This window comes from Typopeltis vanoorti, chromosome 14, assembly GCF_054136105.1.
Source record: "Typopeltis vanoorti isolate ZY-2024b chromosome 14, IOZ_Tvanoo_1.0, whole genome shotgun sequence".
Classification (NCBI taxonomy): Eukaryota; Metazoa; Arthropoda; class Arachnida; order Uropygi; family Thelyphonidae; genus Typopeltis; species Typopeltis vanoorti.
Genome location: NC_143562.1, coordinates 96,475,351 through 96,498,688, shown reverse-complemented (window position 1 = coordinate 96,498,688; position 23,338 = coordinate 96,475,351). Strand labels below are relative to the sequence as shown.

The 23,338-nt window shown below is 36.6% G+C and overlaps 1 protein-coding gene across 8 annotated transcripts in view; it reads right to left on the bottom strand.

The window, feature by feature from the left end:
• The window catches only part of LOC150099784 (phospholysine phosphohistidine inorganic pyrophosphate phosphatase-like), a 272,126-nt gene that overhangs the window by 106,527 nt on the left and 142,261 nt on the right, over positions 1–23,338 (bottom strand). For all 8 annotated transcript variants that reach the window (XR_016549370.1, XR_016549371.1, XM_090403980.1 and 5 more), the window contains exon 7: positions 2,024–2,115. Coding sequence is in view for 6 of the 8 variants with exons in the window: in XM_090403980.1 (XP_090260106.1) it covers positions 2,024–2,115 (92 nt within the window). In the remaining 2 variants the exon portion in view is untranslated. The remainder of the gene's footprint in view (positions 1–2,023; positions 2,116–23,338) is intronic.

The following is a 23,338-nucleotide window of genomic DNA, read 5'->3' as shown; positions in this document are numbered from 1 at the left end:
TACAGAAAATCTGCTTTTTCTCTGAAGACCAAGCATGAACTCTTTTCAACAATTTTATGTCCTCAATGTACGGGGTGGTCTTAACACTGGATCATGAAATTCATTTTCCACCTATAAAAGATTCACAAACATCAACATCTACAGTGGAATTCAAACCTACAGTCAGTTGGTTGGAGAGTAAGTATGCTAACCACGGCCTATAAGGCTAGCGTTTATTTATCCCTCCCCCAATAAAAAAAGGATAACTCGTGACTGTTTGGTTTAATTAAAAATTTATCTTTTTTGGAAAAGTAATTAACTTATGGTAATACCCTTTTACTGATTTTTATCTGGATTTGGTTGTAATTATAGGTGAAGCAACTAGGATACAGCTAGTATAGTAATAAATCTGCTGGTAATTACATGTATTCTTCTGGCCAATTCACCTTTTTAAAGGATAAACATCCTTTGCATCTTCATCTTTCTTAATTAATAATGAAGATGGAATGTTTATTAATAATTAATCAACCTACTTTCATTGGCAGATATATACCTCAAAGTTTCGCTCTCATACCACTCAAAAAATTGGAAGTTGTCAAATCCTTAATAGAGCACAAAACATTTGTTCTTTGCCATCAATTCCATACAAGGGTTATATGGGTTCTGATCCCATATATTTATGGTATTTCTGAACACATATACAGAATCTAGAATAATCTTAACCCTAACATATGCATATTTTTCAATCAATAAACTTTCTAATCTCTTGCTTACTATCTGTCTCTAGCTAGTGTTTACCAGATTACTTGTGGATGTAATCTAACACACTTTGAATAGAGAGGCCATTTCTGTGCAAAAAATGATTAGCAAACATCAGTACTACACTGAACACCTTAAACCTCAAAAGTCAGGTCTCACACACAACATCGCATGTAGACCAAACAGAGTATCCTTTGGAATGATGCTTGCCTTCTCTGCAGTTTTAAATATGAACATCTTTTTTTAAAGAAAGTTATAAAGCTCTGTCACACCACCCTAATTTATAGCAGAACGACTCCCTCTCTTTCCCAAAAGTTTGGAAGATTCTCATCCTATGTAAATATCAGAAATAATTTATCTTTTGACAAGATTCTTCCAGAATGCAGCAATTACAGTTATTGGTTAACCAACTGTTGTTTTCATCTTGTATTCTGTTTCTCTCTCTCTTTGAACTGCTTGTTGTTTTACACTGATGATGTAATGTTGGTTTTAGTATGAAGCATCTGTATTAATTTTCATTAAAGTATTTACAGTGACAGTGTTTTGCTCTAGATTCCATTAAATTTGTGTATAAGTATGCCTACCTATAAGAGAATCTCTTATGTGTAATCACTTATTATTTTTATGTCAATCCCAGCTGCAAAAGGTTGTAAAAGTATAACATATTAGTGTTGTAGGTTATCAACTTTGAACTCACGGTTCAGTGTTTAAGGCCAATTTAACATTTATGAGAGGAAACATCTTTATGATTTTCTCTCTTCGATCCTTTCATGATTTGTTTCCTCTGCTGTGGTAGAGCAATTACTGAGGTATGAGAAGTCTGTACTGGAAATATAGACTTCCCCAATCATCAATGGCAAATTTTGTTTTGGTTCCTATGAATTGTTATTTAGACAACAAATTTTTTGTGTGGCTCCCACCCATGAAACATTTATGTACACCTATAGTGGGTGGACAAAAGTTTTTTATTATTTAAAAATATATATTTTTGTATTTTTTATTTACTTTTTTTGCATAGTCTAGAAATGCTACTCTAGAAACACAACAGGGAAGTTTTTCAAGTCACTTCAGCCCTCCAATACGTGGGATAGTGGTCTCACACCAGACAATCAGAAACATCCAAGCCCACAGCAGGGTTCAAATCCACAATTGGTTGGAGAGCAAGTATGCTATCCATTTGGCCAACCAGACCAGCAAAGTAACAAGAAATACAAGTTATGACAAGTAACATCAATTCAACGAAACATTTTCAATATTTTTCTTGAAGAAAAAAAAAAACAGCTACCTGAATTTTCCCGTACGCACTAAAACGCCTCTCATTCCACAGGCTTGAGCAGCACCAATATCACTGTTAATATCATCACCAATCATGACAGCCTAAATTAAGCAAATCAAAAATAATGAACAAGCAATAAAATGAAAGTAAAGCAAATTTATGAAAATAAAGTATTCATTTTATAATCCATTTACAAGATTTTCAATAAATATTATGTTCAGTGAGCATGCTGACATGCAAATTCAGGGAAACTTAGGCAATTAGGGTGGAAGCAAGTGAGTTTGTGTGAAGGCACCCATGAAGTGCATGAGTGCGAGAATGACCAAGTTAGTTCTCAACACTTTCTCGGCCAATGGCTACCCTCCCAAAAAAATCCAAAAAATATTGAAACCAGTAAACCACAACCCCCCCCACCTTCCCCCTCATAACAAGGATTACTCTAAATCCATCACCATACCCTATATCCGAGGCACCTCAGAAAAAAATCACAAAAATCCTAAAAAAACATAACTTCTTGTTACAAACCATATAAAAAAATTGGCATCCCTTATCAGCTCAACTAAAGACCAACCTCCCCCCCCCCCCCCCCAGACCTACCTGGTGTATACCAGGTCCCTTGCAGCTGTAAGCTGTCCTACTTTGGCCAAACAGGCAGGACAGCAAATATCAGAATTTCAGAACACAAGGACTACATCCGGTTTCACCAATACAGCCACTCTGGTCTTGCTGACCATGCGCTGGATACCTGCCATAGAATACGGTGGAAGAAAGCCAGGATAATACACCAGAGCAAATACAGATATGAAAGGCTTTTCATAGAATCAGCTTCAGCCCTAAGAAACGATCCAAACCTCAACAAATTTGGCTGCATGAGACTTCCTCAAATTTGGGAAACCTACATCAGAAGACCTTCAGCCCAATCACCCAAGAATACCAACATTGCCCACTAGAGGGCACCATCAGGACTTTAGGAGAAATAATAGCTTCATACCTCCCTCGCTAATTGTTTTGTTGTGCATGTGTCTTGTACTTAAGTTCTTGAAAATGGCAATGTGACGTTGCCAAAATATAGAAATATATTAAAATTTATTTTAATGTATATCCTAGTACGTTGTAATTTCCTTAAATAATATAGTGAAAATGCATAACCAACGTCTAAGCCTTTCCACGAGAATTACGATTATCCACGGAGATGTTACCGCACGTAAAGCAAGCCATTACGGTAAATTGAAGTTATCAAGACAACTAAATTGTCTCGCCTTCCTGAAGCGCTGCCGGGATAACCAGGTAATCCCTAACTGTGAAATTCAAGCACCGTTTTTCTTCGCAAAAGGCACTTCATATTTATAACCGTGCCAGCCAAGCCTTACTCAGAGAACAAATTTTCGCCACTCACCATTTCCTGAGTGAAGCTAACTCAGCTATACAGACACTAGAAGATGACCTTTCAAGCACCTTAAGCCACGAAATTTGGTCTATTTTATACGACATCTTGTGCACTGCAGCGGAGAAAGAATTTAAAAAAGTACGAGATCGATACATCAAAAAGTTTGAAAAATTAAAAAAGGACGCGATCTCGAAACCGCAACTTCCTACTGAAGCGGTAGTTAACCTGTCGTCACTTAGTGTGAAACCTGAAGCACTTGACGCCCTCGCACGTGGCCACAACTTCGCCATTGTGCCCAGAAGAGTACCTGCTGAGGATATCATGATATGGATTGAACGTGGGATTCGACACCTTCCCAGCCACATCGCCAACGATATTAGACTGCATGTAGCTTGTGTTCTGACCAAAGCTAAACCACCTAAAACCAACATCCCCAGTAAAGAAATTAAATCTCTACTAGAATTAAAGAAAAACAAGAAAATAATAATCACCAAAGCTGACAAAGGGAATGCCACAGTATTGCTGAACCAAAAAGATTACACAGGTAAGCTGAAATCTCTATTGTTAGATCAGGCCACTTACCTCCCTATCAAGTACAATCCCACCAACTCACAAATTAGAAAACTCCACAGGCTCCTTAAGAAGGTCACTTCTTGGCCTGTGGAAATCACACATACCCCCCTCCCCCGTATTTATGGACTCCCAAAAATTCACAAGGAAAATGTGCCATTACGTGCCACAGTGGATGGCATTGATTCCCCCACATACAAACTAGCTAAACATTTGGCCAAAGCTCTCTCACACTATACTGGCAACACACCTTCATACATAAAAAACTCAGCCCACTTCAAAGCCAGCATAGAAAACCTTACACTCAAGCACACTGACATAATGGTCAGTTTTGATGTCTCCTCCTTATTCACAAATGTCCCACTCAAAGAATCCTTAGAGCTAATCCAAACTAAATTTCCTCCTGATATCACAGCCCTATTTCAGTTCACAATGAACTCAGGCTATTTTGTTTGGCAAGGAAAATCCTACAAACAAATAGAGGGGACAGCCATGGGTTCTCCACTCTCCCCACCCTTGGCCAACTTTTATATGGAGACTTTTGAAGAGAAAGCCTTAAAGTCTGCTCCACAAAAACCAACCATTTGGCTTCGCTATGTAGATGATGTATTCGCTATTTGGCCACATGGCTCCGATGCACTCCTCTCCATCTTAACACACTTAAACAACCAACACCCCCAGAATCAAATTCACCCTGGAAGAGGAAAAAAACAAATGCATTCCTTTCTTAGACACACTAGTCACCCGCCAGCCTGATGGAACCTTGGTTTTCTCGGTATATAGAAAACCCACCCATACAGGCAGATACATTCACCAACAACCCCCCCCCCTCACAACAATATGGAGTCATTGAGACACTACACAACAGGGCTAAACTTATCTGCTCAAATGACAATGCCCTAACCACACAACTAAACCACATTCTCAACACTTTCTCAGCCAATGGCTACCCCCCCCCCCCCAAAAAAAAATTCAAAAAAGTATTGAAACCAGTAAACCACAACCCCCCCCCTCCCCCTCACAACAAAGATTACTCTAAATCCATCACCATACCCTATATCCGAGGCACCTCGGAAAAAATCACAAAAATCCTAAAAAAACATAACTTCTTGTTACAAACCATATAAAAAATTGGCATCCCTTATCCGCTCAACTAAAGACCAACCTCCCCCCCCCCCCCAGACCTACTTGGTGTATACCAGGTCCCTAGCAGCTGTAAGCTGTCCTACTTTGGCCAAACAGGCAGGACAGCAAATATCAGAATTTCAGAACACAAAGACTACATCCGGTTTCACCAATACAGCCACTCTGGTCTTGCTGACCATGCGCTGGATACCTGCCATAGAATACTGTGGAAGAAAGCCAGGATAATACACCGGAGCAAATACAGATATGAAAGGCTTTTCATAGAATCAGCTTCAGCCCTAAGAAACGATCCAAACCTTAACAAATTTGGCTGCATGAGACTTCCTCAAATTTGGGAAACCTACATCAGAAGACCTTCAGCCCAGTCGCCAAAGAATACCAACATTGCCCGCTAGAAACAAACCACCATCAGGACTTTAGGAGAAATAATAGGTTCATACTTCTTCCTCACTGATTGTTTTGTTGTGCATGTGTCTTGTACTTAAGTTCTTGAAAATGGCAACGTGACGTTGCCGAAATATAGAAATATATTAAAATTTATTTTAATGTATATCCTAGTACGTTATAATTTCCTTAAATAATATAATGAAAATGCATAACCAACGTCTAAGCCTTTCCACGAGAACCAAGTTAGGAATCTAGTCTATCAAGCAAAAATATTGAATAGGGTAGTCAATTCAGAAAGTAAAGGTGGGTGGGGGAACAAAGGGATGTTGCCTTTTCTAATGCCATAAGTATCAGGAACAAGAGGGAGGAGTTTTTAGCATTGGTTAGTGCAACCTCACCAAAAGTTATAGGCATTAGTAAAACTTGGCTAACAGCAGATGATGTTTTTATACCCATATTAATTTCATGTATAAAGTTGTATTTTTAATGTATTATTTGTGTTACTAATTCCAAACTATACTCTGCATATTTCACCTAACAGATAAAATATTCCAATTCTGTCAGATCTGACAGCCCTTGTTGGATAATGTTGCAACTTGAATATCCTCTTTTTAATTTGCTCTAGCTCAAAATTTCCTTGTTCGTTCATTTGCTGTCTCTGTCACTCTCCAAATTCTGATAATCAATTTAACCTTCTTTTTTTTTATAAACGAGATATGTTCCTGAGAGTGTCTTTAAGTTGGATTTGTAAGCAATTCGCATCCCCGATGAACAGCACATATATGGTAATAATAATACTATAATGGTTCATATGTGGCAATAATAATACAGTGTAATAATAATAATACCCCTATACTGTCATAGTAAGTCACAGAAACTATTGTGCTCTTTCTTTTAATTCAAACAAACAGAACATAAAAACAAACTCATACAAAAAGTTTAGATAGTAGATATTTCAAAAAAGAATATTAAAGGTTGCAACAATGTCTTGCTTACTGGAAGGGACATTTTTGAGGAAAGAAGGTAGGCTAACATTAATCGGAAGATGGTGCTGGAGAATCAATTGCTGGAGGAGGGGAGCTTACCACTGAAGTTGATTTCTTGAATAAGGTATCTAGAGTTTAATATAATAAATTTACTTTAATCCTTTATCCAAGTGTAAGCAAACAAAGTTTGTGCCTGAAAATATCTTCAGGACTGAGGTAAGGTAGTGCAACTCTGAGCAAAGGTGGACCAAGCTCTCATCACTTCTTGTCTCAATATCTCCCATAATGCAAAGCACATCTCCTTGCGGACATGTATACTGGTATGCATTAAGGGAAGGGCCACTACCCAGACCGGTTTCAACTTTTATTGAGGTCTCGTCAGTGGAAGGCAGACCCAAACATGGAGATACTAAGGCAGAAGCAATAGGAGAGGTCATATTTACCCAGAGGCGTAGCTAGAGGGGAGCAGTCCGCCCGGGGCAGCATTTTGAACATTTTTGAACTTTTGCAGTTAATTCTAAAATACAGTCCCGAGAACTCAGTTCCAACTAATATAATACTACAGCGAATTTTCCTCACAATTGCTGTAAGTGTTGCTAGTTGTGAGAGGAGTTTTTCTAAATAAAACTGATTAAAAATTACCTGCATTACTATGAAATAGACTTCGCCCATGTCATCGACGATTTCTTCGCTAACAGATAAGCAAGAAAAATAACATTTTAGAATGTTGAAATTAATTAAAGTTTTACTTCAAAAATAAACACAGTGTTTTAATTTATTTCCCTGTATGTCGTTTTGAACTTTTTGTAGTATTTTTGATGTGTATTGAGAGGGGCGGCAAAAGCTCTAGCTACACCACTATATTTATCTATAGGAGTTGCCAACAGGTGTACCACCTTATTATTAAATTACATTGAATTTAGAGAAAGCTGTTGGAAGTTTATTTTTCACTTGGTTAGACTATAATAAATTTAGTTTAATCCTTTATCCAAGTGTAAGCAAACAAAGTTTTGCTTACACTTGGATAAAGGATTAACCTAAATTTATTATAGTCTAACCAAGTGAAAAATAAACTTCCAAGGTATCTAAAGTTGTTTGCATAGTCTTTTCTTTTTTTCATCATAAATGGCCTTGTAGCAGCTGATGGCCTCACTAACTGCACGGTAAACCTTTTGTAAACCGCTCAATGTTAGGATCTTGCTCCTCAAGGTTAGCAAATCCTGCTTCAATAAGATGAAAGGCTTCAGCTAATTCTTTTGTCGTAAACTTTCTTGGCTCTGGATCTTCTGATTCTTCGTGTTTTTGTGTTTCTATCAGCTGCTTCTCTATCTCCATAAGGTCTTCATTGGTTAATTCTTGTGAATGGGACTCTTGTAAGTCAATGACATCATTTTCATTGATGTCCAATTGCAGACATGATTGCCACTATCCACCACAGCTTTTCTGGCTTCAGTGATGTCTTCTTCTGTGAAGCCATGAAAATCATCACAGAATTGAGGGTACAGTTTGTTCCACACCCCTTTAATTGTTGATTGCTTCACTTTCTTCCAAGAATCAGCAATATTTTATGTTTTTGATGGCATCATGGATATTATAATTCTTTCAGAACTTTCTCAAGGTCATCACATCATCTTCCGTAGCCCTGAATGCCTGCAGGAATGTACGCCGTAAGTAATAAGCTTTAAATACAGAAATGACTCCCTGGTCCATTGATTGTAATAACGATGTAGTGTCAGGTAGTAAAAATATAACCTTTACATTAGGGTGAAGGTCATCTAAAGATGTTGGATGTCAGGAGCACTGTCCAGCACAAGCAGAATTTTAAAGGGAATTTTCTTTTGTGAACAATAACGTTCCACAGCAGGAATAAAACAGTTCAAGAACCAATATTCAAATATGGCAAGTGTGACTGAGGCGCTTGAATTTGACTTCCAAATAACGGAAAGAGCTGCTTTAATAATGTGTTCCCGAATTATCAATTTAATTGTTTAAATTGATAATTTAAATGGGGAGCCTTGGGAGCCCGTTCGTAAGTACGGAATGCCATAAGTCGGGTCGTTCATAACCTGGGAACGCCTGTATTTTTCTTTTAATCTTGATTTATTGTAATCCAAATGCCCAAATAATGACGTCAACTCAATGGGGATTTCAATTTTTAACAATTCATTCTGGTTTTCTTTCTTCAATTTCATTGATCAAACTAGAAAAGATGTTAATATTTGTCTTTAGTATTTCTCTTTCACAGATTGTCCACCTACCCACCAGAATACCTGATCATCCTCTCAACATAGTTATTCTCTTCTTACCTAGTCCTCTTGATAAATATTCTGTAAATACACTCTCCTCTTTGTAACCCTAGCCATAACCCTGCCTAAGTCTCCTTCCAGCAGAACACCCACACCCAGCCACTTTGTCTGATGTACTACAGGAGTGCCAAATGGATAACCTACATGATTGCTTCTGTCTGTCTCTCAGATCAGAGTGTTGTCTTATTTCATACAAAAAAAACCACACTGCCTTTTCCCCCTAACCTCTTCTGATAATATCCAACTCTCCTCTCTTGGGCTGACACATCTCTAACCTCTCTTCACATATTCAAAAAGCTAAGTGTTCTTTTTTCACTCTGGGCATTACTTCTTGCCTGTACAATTTCTAACACTGCATAAATTCTAAATCTTTCTGATTTTAGAATAATCTTCTTACATCTGAGGAGGATGTGATGCCGAGAATAGAACTAGAAGGATATATAATTTTCTGGAAGAATAGAAATGTGAAAAGATGGAGAGTGCTGTTAATGATTGCAGAGGAACTGTGTCCTCAAAGTGTGAAAGTTGATAGTGCATGAATCTGTGTGGTGCAAAGTTGAAATAAACAGGTTAGGTATATATCTGATAGGATGCTGTTATAGGCCAGGGAATGCAGAGAATACCGATTGCGAAATGTTTACGCAAATTAGTTGGGCATGTAAAAAGAAGGTGATCCTGATGGGAGACTTTAATTACAAGAATATAGACTAGAAGGAGGAGATAGTGTATGGGAACAAGGAGAGTGAGTTTGTGGAATTTCTGAGAGATAAATATCTTAAGTAGCATGTGATCGAAGCAACTAGAGGCTTTAACGTTTTGGATTTGGATGATAACTTAGATATGGTTGTTAATAAAGTGTTGACACTGCTACCGGTTGGTGAGGTGATCATGAGGTAATTGTTTAGGAAGTGATGAAGCAAGAGAAGGTCACTGCCAAAAATGGATACATTTGTAAGTATAAAGCAGGTGATTATAGGAAGCTCTGTAGTCAGTTAGCATCAGTACATAGGGTAGATGAGCTGAGCAGAAAAGATCTTGACAATGCATGGAAACTAATAAGGCAGTATCTGACAAAAGCAGTGTATGACTGCATAACAAGGGTTAAGCGAGTAAATAGAGTAGGAGTGAAATGGATGAACAGTGAAATTAAGCAAGCTGTGCTGGAAAAGAAAATGTTATGGAGGAGGTACAAGGCAGTTGGTGGTGATCAGACGCATGAAGAGTATAAATTGCAGGCTAAAAATGTGATGAGCATGGTAAAGAAAGAAAAGGTGCAGCATGAGAAGAGATTGGCTGGTCAGGCCAAGGTTAACTCAAGGGAATTTTCTGCTACATGGCAAGCAAGAGGAAGAATAATTATAGCAGATTAATATTGGTGGATAGTCATGGAAGCAGCCTAAGAGCTGCAAAGGATATAGTGGAATTATTGAATGTGCACTTTATCAGCATATATCATACTAGTGTAAATGATGTGGTGGAATATATAGAAGAGAGGCAAGTATTAGGAGAATTAGAAGTGAAAGAAACAAAGGTGTATCAGATGTTGGTTGGGTTAGAGTGAATAAGGCTGTGGGAATGGATGACATATCACCATGTATTCTTAAGGAATGTGCACCACAGTCGGCTATGCCCCTGACCTGGTTATTTAATGAAAGTCTTTCAGTGGGTAGGGTTCCTAAGGAGTGGAAAGAAGGCAAAATAGTACCACTCCACAAGCATGGTTTTAAGAGAGAAGTCTCCAATTATAGGCCAGTCTGTATCATGTTAGATGGATCAGAGATTGGTCTCTGAACAATACCAGCAGGTTGTGTATGTTGGAGCAGTGTCTCAAAAAAGGAGGGTAACCAGTGGCATGCCTCAGGGTTCTGTTCTTGGGCCCTTGCTATTTAACTTGTTTGTAAACAATATATCATGTGGACAGACTGGAGATCTTCAGTTATTTGCTGATGATGCAAAGTTAGGAAGAATTATAAGTAGCACTGCTGATGTTAATTTCGTTGAGAAAGATTTGAATAGACTTTTTACTTGGACAAAAGAGTGGGGGGTTGTAGTTTTAATATCTGGCAAGATATGTCAGAGCGGAAGTATGCACAGACAACACCACCCTTGGGACGAAAGTTTTGAAGAGTGTGTGGTTTGGAAGATTGAGGTAAGTGGTGCTGGGGTGGTGGTGAGATTTGTGTTTCTGTCAGGAAGAGTAGGTGGGGTTTGGTAGATTGTAGGTGGTAGTGGACACTATTCAGGTTGGAGTTTAGGCCACGGATGTTGGTGAAGTGGATGTGTAGGGTTTTGTGAGTCGTATGTTGGACCGCACGGGTCTTGCACATTTACTATGCGGTGCCTGCATGGTGGCTGCTAGTGGCATCACTTGGTTTTTTCACCAGTTTATCTTATCTGTAGTCGATGGTCCAACTGCTGTCACCATTTTGATGTTTTTCTTCGAGTTGTTTTCGAAGCTGGAGTCTTTCTTCCCTTTGTGCAAATAATAGGTCTGGTTGTGCACATATGCGCAATTGGGGACAGGTGTCTTTGAACTTGTTGTTGATCGCCGTTATTATTTTTGATGTGCTTGTCAGCGTGTTGCAAGTCACTTTTATTAGGCGTGGAAAGTTCGTACCATCCTTCCTTTTATTTATAAGCCCGAAATGATGGCACCTGACGATATTCTTAGGATCGATGTTGCAATCTTCAGCTAGTTTGTTAATGTTCTCTTGTAATGACTTTCCGTTTTTCGTTGAGAAATTCAAAATGATGGCGTTGAGTTTTTTGTGTTTAGCCTCCATCAAGTCGTTTACCGTTGATGCGATTAGATCATGAAGTTCTTTTGCTGGCAGAGTGGAGCTTGCGTTGCACTGGTTTTCAATTTGTTCTAGCTTAGCTTTGACTGCACGTATTTTGGAGGTAAAAAGTTTCATTTAAAGCACTGATGTGCTTTCGACACGTTTACCTACGTTCAGAAGTTGTTTTACCGAAGGAAGGCACAGCGAACAGAAGAACGGCTGGTTAAGTTCGAAAAGTAGCCTTTGTGCTGCTTCTTCTATTTTCGTGCAGTGGCAACAGAACTTGCAGAATATGCCCTTTTTTCTGTCTGTAACACCAATCTTGCAGCTGCAGCACGTAATAGGCATGTCAGTGGCGGTTGACGGCACTGTGCTACAGGGACACGTGGTGCTCATTCACCATTGGCTTTTGATGCCGCCATCTTTACTGCATACGGTAGGCATCGTGGTGCTTGCATCTGGCTGATTTAAAATTGGAAGGATAGCTGATTTAATACACTGAGTACTTACAGGTTGTACTGAAATATTCCGCTGCTTGGCACCAGCTGTTTGGTTTCCGTTTGATGGTTAATTTCGATGGAAAAACACTCGTAATAACAGTAAATTGAGGAGGAGCAAAAATTTGAAGTAGCTTATTCACCGACCATATGATACAGACATTTAAGTTAGTGAAAGGATTTTATCAGATTAATTCAGAGGGGATTATAAAACGAAGGGAGGGGGGGCAATATGCCCCGGGCGGCACTTTTTTGGCGTTCAATAAATCTTGCCATACTGTCTATAAAACAGCAACTGAGCGATGAAACAGACTTCGACAATGTCATCGACAGTTTTGTGAAGCAAGAAAAATAACATTTTAGAATGTTGGAATTAAAGTTTTTTCACTTAAAAAATAAACAGTGTTTTTAATACATTTCCCTATACATCATCTTGACTTTTGATAATTTTTTAAAAACCTAAGTAGGCTTTACCAACATTTCAGAAAAACTGTGCCATTCATAACATAATAAATTTAAAAGCATGTTTTGAATACATATGGAAACATAATTAATTAAATTGGAAGTAAACTATTAAAAGTGTATCATCATTGAACAAATTTCTAATTTTTATTGAACAAATAAATAATATGATCTAGTTATATTACTACTTACTTTTAATGAGATGGTTGAGCTTCTCGGCCCTTGCAGAGTTGCTGGATATCTGGCTCAATATTGGTCAAATTCAGTCGAAGATCAACACATACACGAAGATGATTTCCGTATTTTTTTATTTGAAGGAGCAATGAAAATCCTTTCTCACAAAGATAGGTTGTAGAGAACTGCATGAAGATTTTCAATGCTTCTTCAGATAATTCGGGAAATTCACTTCTCACTGAAGGTGAGATCCAAAATCGAGCCAAACCAAGATCACGGAATTGCATTTTTAGTCCACTGTCACTTGAAAGCTCGATTAACTGTTCTTTTTTCGATAATGAAAGTCGTTCTCGTGACTGCAAGCCTGAAATGGATAGCGAACCCACAGAAATTTCTTATAAAAGATATTCGGAAAATATGCTTCAAAATTCCGTTTCGGATTTTTGAGGTGGTCACAAACCCTTTCCAGAAACTCAGAATTAACAAAAATATCATTTACCACTAAAAAGGATTGCAATGTTGGAAAAGGTGCAAATTGTCTGACTTTTACATAATTAATCCATAAAACCAGTTTTTTCTTGAATGCCTTTATATTGTCACAGGCATCAAGAACAGTTAAAGAATTTCCCTTTAGGGAGAGATTTAGTTCATTTAATTTCGAAAAAATGTCTGAAAAATAGGATAGTGTTGATAACCATGCTTCGTCAACAAGGAGTGATGCAAAATCAGAATTACGTTCATTTACAAATAATAAAACTTCGTGCATTAATTGAAATAACCTTGTTAGTACTTTGCCCCTGGAAAGCCAGTGAATTTCAGAATGAAGCAAAAGTTGTATATATTCACTGCCCATTTCATCACAGAGTATTGAAAATAACCTGTTATTTAATGGTCGAGCTTTAATAAAATTAACTAGCTTGACAGCGTTATATAGCACAGTTTTAAATTCTGGTGGCATTCCATTGGAGGCTAACGCTTCCCTATGTATGAAACAATATACCCAATTCATATCCCGAGCTACTTCCTTGACCACAAAAACAACCCCACTATGCCTGCTTGTAAGGGTATGAGCCTATACATTTGTCCCACTGGATCCCTTTGTGTATTATGTAATTATTGAGAGCATGAAATATTTCTTCTCCAGTTGTTCGGGATGGCAAAGTTCTACAAAACAGAATATCATCATGAATGTTGTTATCATACGCACATCTTACATAGCATATTAACTGCGTATCACTTGTAACATCAGTAGTCTCATCTATTTGTAATGCATAATAAGGGCTCTTCTTCACTCTTTCGATTAACTGAGATTCTACGTCACCTGCCATATCATTAATTCTGCGACCAACAGTGTCATTCGAAAGAGGAATCAAATCAACATCTTTTAGTAACTTGTTGCCAAACATCGTTTTTATCTCATCTTTTATAGCTGGAAATAGCAAATTTTCCCTGATAGAATGAGGTTTCCCTGTTTTCGCTATGCGCAAACTTAGGAGATAGGATGCTTCCAGTGCCTTGCTATTAATGGAACTCATGGCCAAAACTATATCTTTCCAATGATTTAATGTCCCTAAGTGTTGCTGAAAAAATACAATTGGCTTATTTTTTACATCACAATGTTTAGTTTCTAAATGTTGTTGGAGTTTTGCAGGTTTCATGCACTCGTTCGACAACACTTATAACGCAAAACACATTAACATTTCTGATCACTTTCATGTCCAGACCAAGTCAAATCGAATTCCAAATATGAACTTTTATATTTCCTACCATATTTTTTCCATTATAAAAAAACGTTTCTGAAAAATATATAAATATATATTTGATGTTTTAAGGATACTTGTGACATAAAGACTGAATAATATATGCACGTAAACACAAGAAAGATATTTAATTAACCAAATATTTCGGTCTGGAAATAGCAGACCATCTTCAGTGGCACTACAAGAACAGTTTTAAAAAAAAAATACAAGGTGGAATACTAACAATAGATCATTTAAAAATAGAACAAGCTGCATGATGTTATATCACAAAGTATTAAAGGGAATATTTTTAAGCAGAGACATGATTGAAATAAAGATATTAATTAATAATATTAAATAACATAAAATTAATATGAATTAATGAGTTATCTAGGAGGTCTTGCAAATTAGATTTTATGGTCTTCCTAAAATACATGATTGACTTTCCTCTTTGTCCAATAGTAGATTGTATTGATTCTCTTACTTACCATATAGCCAAATATCTAGCTAAATTATTGAAATCTCACATAGGCAACTCTAGTTCCTTTCTAAAAAAACTCCTCAGATTTCTTAGAAAAAATTAAAAAATGTCTCATTGCAACCTACAGATCTTATGGTGAGCTTTGATATAGAATCTTTATATACAAATGTACCTCTCAAGGAGACTTTAAAATTACTTGCTGACATCTTTCCAGAATACATTATAAAACTATTCGATTTCGTAATACACTCTGGATATTTCTGATGTCAAAACAACTTTTACAGCCAAGTAGAAGGAACAGCCATGGGAAGTCCTTTCTCTCCTGCTTTAGCCAACTTTTATTTAGAACATCTAGAAAAAGTCCTCTTCTCATCTATTTTTCCCTCAACCATCTTTTTGGATAAGATATATAGATGACATCTTTACTGTATGGCCGCATAACAAAGACTCCTTACCTTCTTATTTAAACAGTATCAATTCCTTACATCATCGTATAAAGTTTACTATGGAAATGGAAGAAAACAACCAGTTATCTTTTTTAGACGTTCTCCTCATCCAGTCACCTTCAAATACTCTTACAACTACAGTTTACAGGAAACCAACATTCACAGGTTGTTATATTCTTAAAGAATATAACGAATCAGCCCATCATCCTTGTCAAAAAACAGGAATCATAAAATGTCTAATCAGAAGAGCCAAAAACTAATTGTTCTACTTCTAATTTTCTACAGAAAGAACTTTCTACTATCCAACAACACATGAAACTCGATGGCTTTTCCGCAAAGAGTACTCAACATCTTCTTGATTCTTATAATCCACCACAAAACAACGAAGATTCAATACGTCGAGTTCCAATTCCTTACATCTCTGGGATTTCGGAACCTATCGCAAGAATTCTGAAGAAATATGAGTTAACAGCTACGTATTCACCTATTAACAAATTATCTTCACATTTTCCTTCTCCTAAAGACAAACACTCAACTATATCTCTTCCTGGAGTTTATCAAATTCCCTGCAACTGTGATCTCTCCTATTTTGGACAAACTGGACGTTCTCTTGAAAAAAATAATCCAAGAACATCAATCCTCCATTCATCACAACAAACCTGAAAAATCTGGATTTCGGAACCTATCGCAAGAATTCTGAAGAAATATGAGTAAACAGCTACGTATTCACCTATTAACAAATTATCTTCACATTTTCCTTCTCCTAAAGACAAACACTCAACTATATCTCTTCCTGGAGTTTATCAAATTCCCTGCAACTGTGATCTCTCCTATTTTGGACAAACCGGACGTTCTTTGAACAAAGAATCCAAGAACATCAATCCTCCATTCATTACAACAAACCTGAAAAATCTGGATTGGCTCCGCACGGGATCGAAACTAACCACAACATCCTTTGGTCAAAAACTTGCCTCTTACATAGATCCCATTATAAATTTGAACGTTTATTCAAAGAAAGTGTAGAGGCCTTACTCCAAAGTCCTAACCTGAATCGGAATGACTGTATATCTATATCAAAAATCTGGAAAAGTCTAATCAGGATAACTCATTAATTCATATTAATTTTGTTATTTAATATTATTAATTAATATCTTTATTTCAATCATGTCTCTGCTTAAAAATATTCCCTTTAATACTTAGCGATATAACATCAAGCAGCTTGTTCTATTTTTAAATGATCTATTGTTAGTATTCCACCTTGTATTTTTTTTAAAATTGTTCTTGCAGTGCCACTGAAGATGGTCTGCTATTTCCAGACCGAAATATTTGGTTAATTAAATATCTTTCTTGTGTTTACGTGCATATATTCAGTCTATAAATATATAATACTGGGGTTAACTCAGGCCACACTTTGTCCAAGTATCATTTAACACTTCTCAAGATATACTGAGCCTTGGTTGAAGGAGGGCAACAACAAGCCATTGGTTGAAATGTGGATAACGCATGTCCACTTAAAATCTGACAAAACAGCAAGGGAAGCAGACACAATAAAACTATATTATTGTTCACTTCACCCCTTTTTTATTATTGTCATTCTGCGGCTACAAATTTAGCATCAGAATGATGAATAATAAAAAGGGTGAAGTGAACAACAATATAGTTTTATTGCTTCCACCTTTGAACATTCTGACGATATTTGTTGTTTTTTTTAAGTCTCCATTTGATTTCAATAATTTTTACTTACTTATTCAATTTTAATTTGTTTAGATAATTAAAAAATATATATTTATTTATTAATAAATTAAGTCTGCCTGCGGACCACATGTCCCATCGTCGCGGTATAAAACACAAGCTAGAAGGGTAACTAATATGCTAAATCACATTATGAGAGAAAATTAGCTAAGCATGCCAAAGTAAATCTAAAAGTTTTTTTTTTTTTTTGCTGCAAAGCAAGTAAGAGAAAGAATGATTATGGAAAGATAACTTTACTCAGTACTGATGGTAGTAAAGTGACAGAAGCAGAAGAAATAGTTAAGTTACTAAGTGATCACTTTGTAATATATATATTATCCAGGTGGTGACAGCGACTGATGTTCAGAATCAAGATAGATGAACTGGAGATACCCAGTATATTATAAAATATCAGTGGGGCTGGACGGTATGTCAGCTTGTGTGCAACGAGAATGTGCAAGTGAACTGGCAGTGCCTCTAATGAAGTTGTATAATCCATGTCTCAACTCTGACAAAGTTCCAAGGGAGTGGAAAGAGGATAAAATAGTTCCATTACATAATGGTGGCTCCAAGACTCTGAAGTACTGATTAAAGTATTGGAAAAGTTGGTTAAAAGTAAAATTCAGGAATGAATTTTACTTTTAACCAACATTGCTTTGTAGATCTACCATCTACAAAGCAGCATTGCTTTGTAGATGGTAGATCCTCTCCTCAGTAATTTAGTCACATCTTATAATAAGGTGACAGCGGAATTGGATAAAAGAAATGGCTACACCATGATGCTGCAGACTGTACAAAGGCATTTGACAGAATACTGCATGGAAAACTATTACACAAGTTAGTACAAATGGGAATGGATTTGAGGCTGATATGCAGACATCAGAGAGTAGTGTATGGTGGAGTGGAATCAAGGCAAACGAGGATGACTAGTGAAGGTCATTGACACAAATAAAGGATAAACCTCTCTCTCTGTGTCAAGTTTCACTCAATGTTGTTGAGTGAGTGAGAGAGAGAGACAGAGTGTCTAGACATCACATGTTTAGCAGTCTCTTTAGCATCCACAATCACTAATTTGGGGATTATAATAAAATGATGTGCAGTCACTTGCATTAATCGTCTGTAGAGTTGAATATTCTTTGGATTTCCCACATTACAATCCCTATAGATTTTCCCCACCATTATTAATGCTGATATGTTTACTTGCACAGAAATTAGGAAAATGGTAATGAATTTGAACAAATGTTTAGCTCACTGCATCAGGTTATATTCTGCAGAAATAGGAACACAATGAAGGACTGCTTGACACTACCCTGAGAGCCACTACAGAGGTGGAAGTATTACTAGAGTAGTTATATTTCAAGAACAGAATAGTTTATAGCAGATTTCACTATAATAACAAACACTCAATGTAACAAATATTGACAGAACATCATTGTACTTTTGGTCAACACTTTGTGTTGACCAAAAGATTCATCATAGCCAAATAAACTTACTGCAGTCAATCTCAGCTCAGTTACATGTGTGATAGGTCAGTAGGACAAAAGACTTTGTTGTAAAATCTGTCATAATCAGTGACTTTGTAACTTATCATGTTCAGTTTTGCATGTTTTATTTTTATTTATTTTTTTTTTTTTAGTAGAATGTACTTAGAACATTGTTACATTTGGACTGAAATAATTTTTTCTGTAATATTATTGTATTGAGCCTTTGTTAAAATAATGTGGTGCATGACGTCATCAAGTAAGGCTATTAAGTAATGTTAAATCAGTAAGTCTAATGCTGAGATTAGTGAAGAATTCTAAGAACTGCCATAAATTTCTCAACCTGTGGTCCGTGGACTACAGGTTGAGAAACACTGATCTAGAGCATACTAGCGCCATCTGTGGGCAAGAAAGAAAGAAGATATTTATTGACCTGTTTTTTGAATGGGTGAAAGTTGTTGTAGTCCCTGAGGAAGACAGAGTGAAAGACAGTTCCAAAGAGCAGAGGTACACAGAATGAAAGGAGGAGGAACAGAGAAGACAGCTTTGCAAGTTTAGAGCAGCCAGACAGCAAATGGTTGTTGACCAGTAGCTGCTCTTTTTCTAACAGTTTTGAAAGAAAGTGAAAGAATGTTAGTGGCCAGTTAAGTAGAGAATTATCCATGACAGTACCTGTAAATGAGACACATAATGTTTATAAGTGAGGAATTAGAAAGGATCTGTGTGTGAGCAGGGGGGGGGAGAAAAGGGGGATACTAATTAATCACATTGCTCTTTCACGGGCTTATTTTTCATACTGATTTTCTGTTTCTTCCTTATTCCACATCCATCTCTATATATTTTCATGAATACAGAACTCAATGCTACCATTTCTCCTACTTTCCCTCAGACCTGTAAACACATGAGTAGCTGCTAGTCAATACCTGTTCATTGTCCGTCTTCAAACATACTAAGTACATACTTTATTGTGATAATAATGGTAATTGCTTGTAGCAGATTATGTAGACATAGTGTTATAATTATATACTGCACCATTTTGTTATACTATGTATTATATTTTTCGTACTTCCACTACCCTTCTTGGTCTTCTCTTTACTTAATTACCATGAATGGTCGGCTGCCTTAACTCTTGACTGCCACCATCTACCAGTTTCAACTATTTCTTATTTCTCAAGCTCTATAGTCTAACAAATTTATTTGTTTAATGACTTCACCAGTTAAACTATATATTGAGTGTGATATAATAAGATATTAAGACAAAGCAGATATTGTTCACATTCCCCATTTATATTATTCTTACTTTTAACTAGTCGTGGCATAAATATAAATGAAATAACTTCTGTCTCATGCAAGTTCGAAGTTTTTTAGAATTGTGCATTGACAGATTCAGTCAAATGTGTTGTTTACAAACCATTTAATTATATCTAAAGGAATATTTACAGAATGATACAATATATACAGAAAGTCATTACAATTTTCTTCCTACTCTAAGCTTTAGTTCTAAGCTAATCCACAGTTTAGCATTACTTGTAAGCTAATCCACAATTTAGCATTATATTACTTGAATATAAGACATACCTTGATTAATCTTAATTTGCCATTAATATACAATATCTCACAAACATAGGCACTTTAAATACATTCCTGTTCAATATTATAACTACTTACGATCCTTTTCAGCAAACAGTCCTTCACATTAACCTTTTGTTCATACTTAAGTCTTTTTCTCGTCTTTCTTTCTGCTTATTGACTTATTCCTGTTTTCCCGATAAATTTCTTTCTTGTTCAAGCAGTCGACTGTGCCTTACCTTATTGGATCATTAACATGGTGGCGATGTACAGCTCCTTCCTTTCACAACGACTTGGCATAATATTTCTATACCTGCAGTGATCCAGGTATAAGACAAACTTACTTCTCTTTCAATTCCCGACAACGAAATCTTTCATGACAGTGATCTCAGGCAACAGAAGGCCTAAAAAATCTTAAGACAAATTTCCTTTCCAGCGATCTGCCGTATATAGGCCCAGACCTTTGTTGCTGCGCAGGAGCGCATCTCTCGAAACTGTTCACATATTGACCCTTGGATATGATGACATCATTCTTTACAGGTCATTGGAATTTTCCATTTATGGCAATTCTTAGAATTCTTCACTAATCTCAGCATTAGACTTACTGATTTAACATTACTTAATAGCCTTACTTGATGACATCATGAACTACATTATTTTAATAAAGGTTCAATACAATAATATTACAGAAAAGATTAATTCAGTCAAAATATAACAATGTTCTAAGTACATTCTCCTAAATTTAAAAAAAACAAACAAAAAAAAAACATGTACAAATGAACATAAGTTATAAAGTCACTTATCATGACAGATTTTACAACAGTCTTTTGTCCTACTGATCTGATACAACTATCATGCATGAGACTGACTGCAGTAAGGTTATTTGGTTATGATGGGTCTTTTGGTCTAGTAATACTTCCACCTCTGTAGTGGCTCTCAGGGTAGTGTCAAGCAGTCCTTCATGGTATTCCTATTTCTGCAGAATATAACCTGATGCAGTGAGCTAAACATTTGTTCAAATTCATTACCATTTTCCTAATTTTTGTGCAAGTAAACATATCAGCATTAATAATGGTGGGGAAAATCTATAGGGATTGTAATGTGGGAAATCCAAAGAATATTCAACTCTACAGACGATTAATGCAAGTGACTGCACATCATTTTATTATAATCCCCAAATTAGTGATTGTTGATGCTAAAGAGACTGCTAAACATGTGATGTCTAGACACTCTCTCTCTCACTCAACAACATTGAGTGAAACTTGACACAGAGAGAGAGGTTTATCCTTTAATTGTGTCAATGACCTTCACTAGTCATCCTCCTTTGCCTTGATTCCACTCCACCATACACTACTCTCTGATGTCAGCATATCAGCCTCAAATCCATTCCCATTTGTACTAACTTGTGTAATAGTTTTCCATGCAGTATTCTGTCAAATGTCTTTGTAAAGTCTGCAGTATCATGGTGTAGCCATTTCTTTTATCCAATTCTGCTGTCACCTTATTATAAAATGTGACTAAATTACTGAGGCAGGATCTACCATCTACAAAGCAATGCTGCCCCCCCCCATAAAGTATTATATTCATATCCACTCATTCCTGAATTTTACTTTTAACCAACTTTTCCAATACTTTAACCACTACTCCAGAGTCTTGGAGCCACCATTATGTAATGGAACTAATTTATCCTCTTTCCACTCACTTGGAACTTTGTCAGAGTTGAGACATGGATTATACAACTTCATTAGAGGCACTGCCAGTTCACTTGCACATTCTCGTTGCACACAAGCTGACATACCGTCCAGCCCCACTACTGTATTCAAAACTGATATTTTACAATATACTGGGTATCTCCAGTTCATCTATCTTGATTCTGAACATCAGTCACTGTCACCACCTGGATAATATACATACTTACAAAGTGATCACTTAGTAACTTAACTATTTCTTCTGCTTCTGTCACTTTACTACCATCAGTACTGAGTAAAGTTATCTTTCCATAATCATTCTTTCTCTTACTTGCTTTGCAGCAAAAAAAAAAAAACTTTTAGATTTACTTTGGCATGCTTAGCTAATTTTCTCTCATAATCTGATTTAGCACACTAGTTACCCTTCTAACCGCGCAGGACAAGACTGCATGGTCACTTTGCCCAATCAGAGGCAGAGTTGCTAATGTTGTTATAAATAAATATTCTGATGCTATTCCCAGATCCAACACACTCAAACCCCTGGTTCCATCCACCACATGCTGTTTCAAGTAATTATCCCTTATATCTATATAAATTTATCTCCATTTTAAAATATGCTTTTTCTTTCTTCCAATCTGTATCATCATAGTTGAAGAGTCCCATGATAATTGCTCAGCCTGCACTCACTGTGCTAATCTGCCAATGCATGTCGTCCACATCTTCTTCTGGGACCCCCCCAATATCTACAGTAGCAACCAACAATATATTTGTCCTGCTGGCTTCTATCTCACACCAGAAAACTCAAATGAACCATTTCTCTCATATCTATAATTTTCCTTCATTTCTATTTTTGCAGGTTGAAGTTCTTCAGCTATTATTTATAATACCCCTCCTCCTGCCCTATTTTCTCTATCTTCTCTGAAAATACAATATCCATTACATCAAATCCCCTTGAGCCTACAGTTACCCTTACATAATGTCATTAGCTGTCCATTCAAATTCAAAACCTGAAAAACTGCACCCAGCTCTTGACAATCATTCCTGCACTCATATTCATTTGTCTCAAGGGTGGTTAGACACATGCTTGATTGCTTCCCCGCTAATATCTCTAGTTTCCCTAGTTTTGCACTTCTAAACTCTTACCAAACAACACTTTCTCCAAGCACCTAACTCCAAAACATTTAAGTGTAGTCCATTAGGCATATACAGGTCCTTACATCAATCAAATTCACTCCATACATCTATAAACTGCACCATTCCTCCTGCACAATTTTCTCAATGACAATCATGTCCTTTCTCAATTCTGTTCTATCACACAGGCAGCAGACCCAATCTTTACTTTCTTACTCTTAATTTTTGTTTCTTCTAACAACTCTTTCATATCTTCTCTCATTGCACATTTCTCACCTTTCAAATTATTTGCACCAGCCAAAACAATGAACTTGTTTGCTTCTTTCTTCTGGAAACTTACAACTTCATTAACCTCTTTCATCT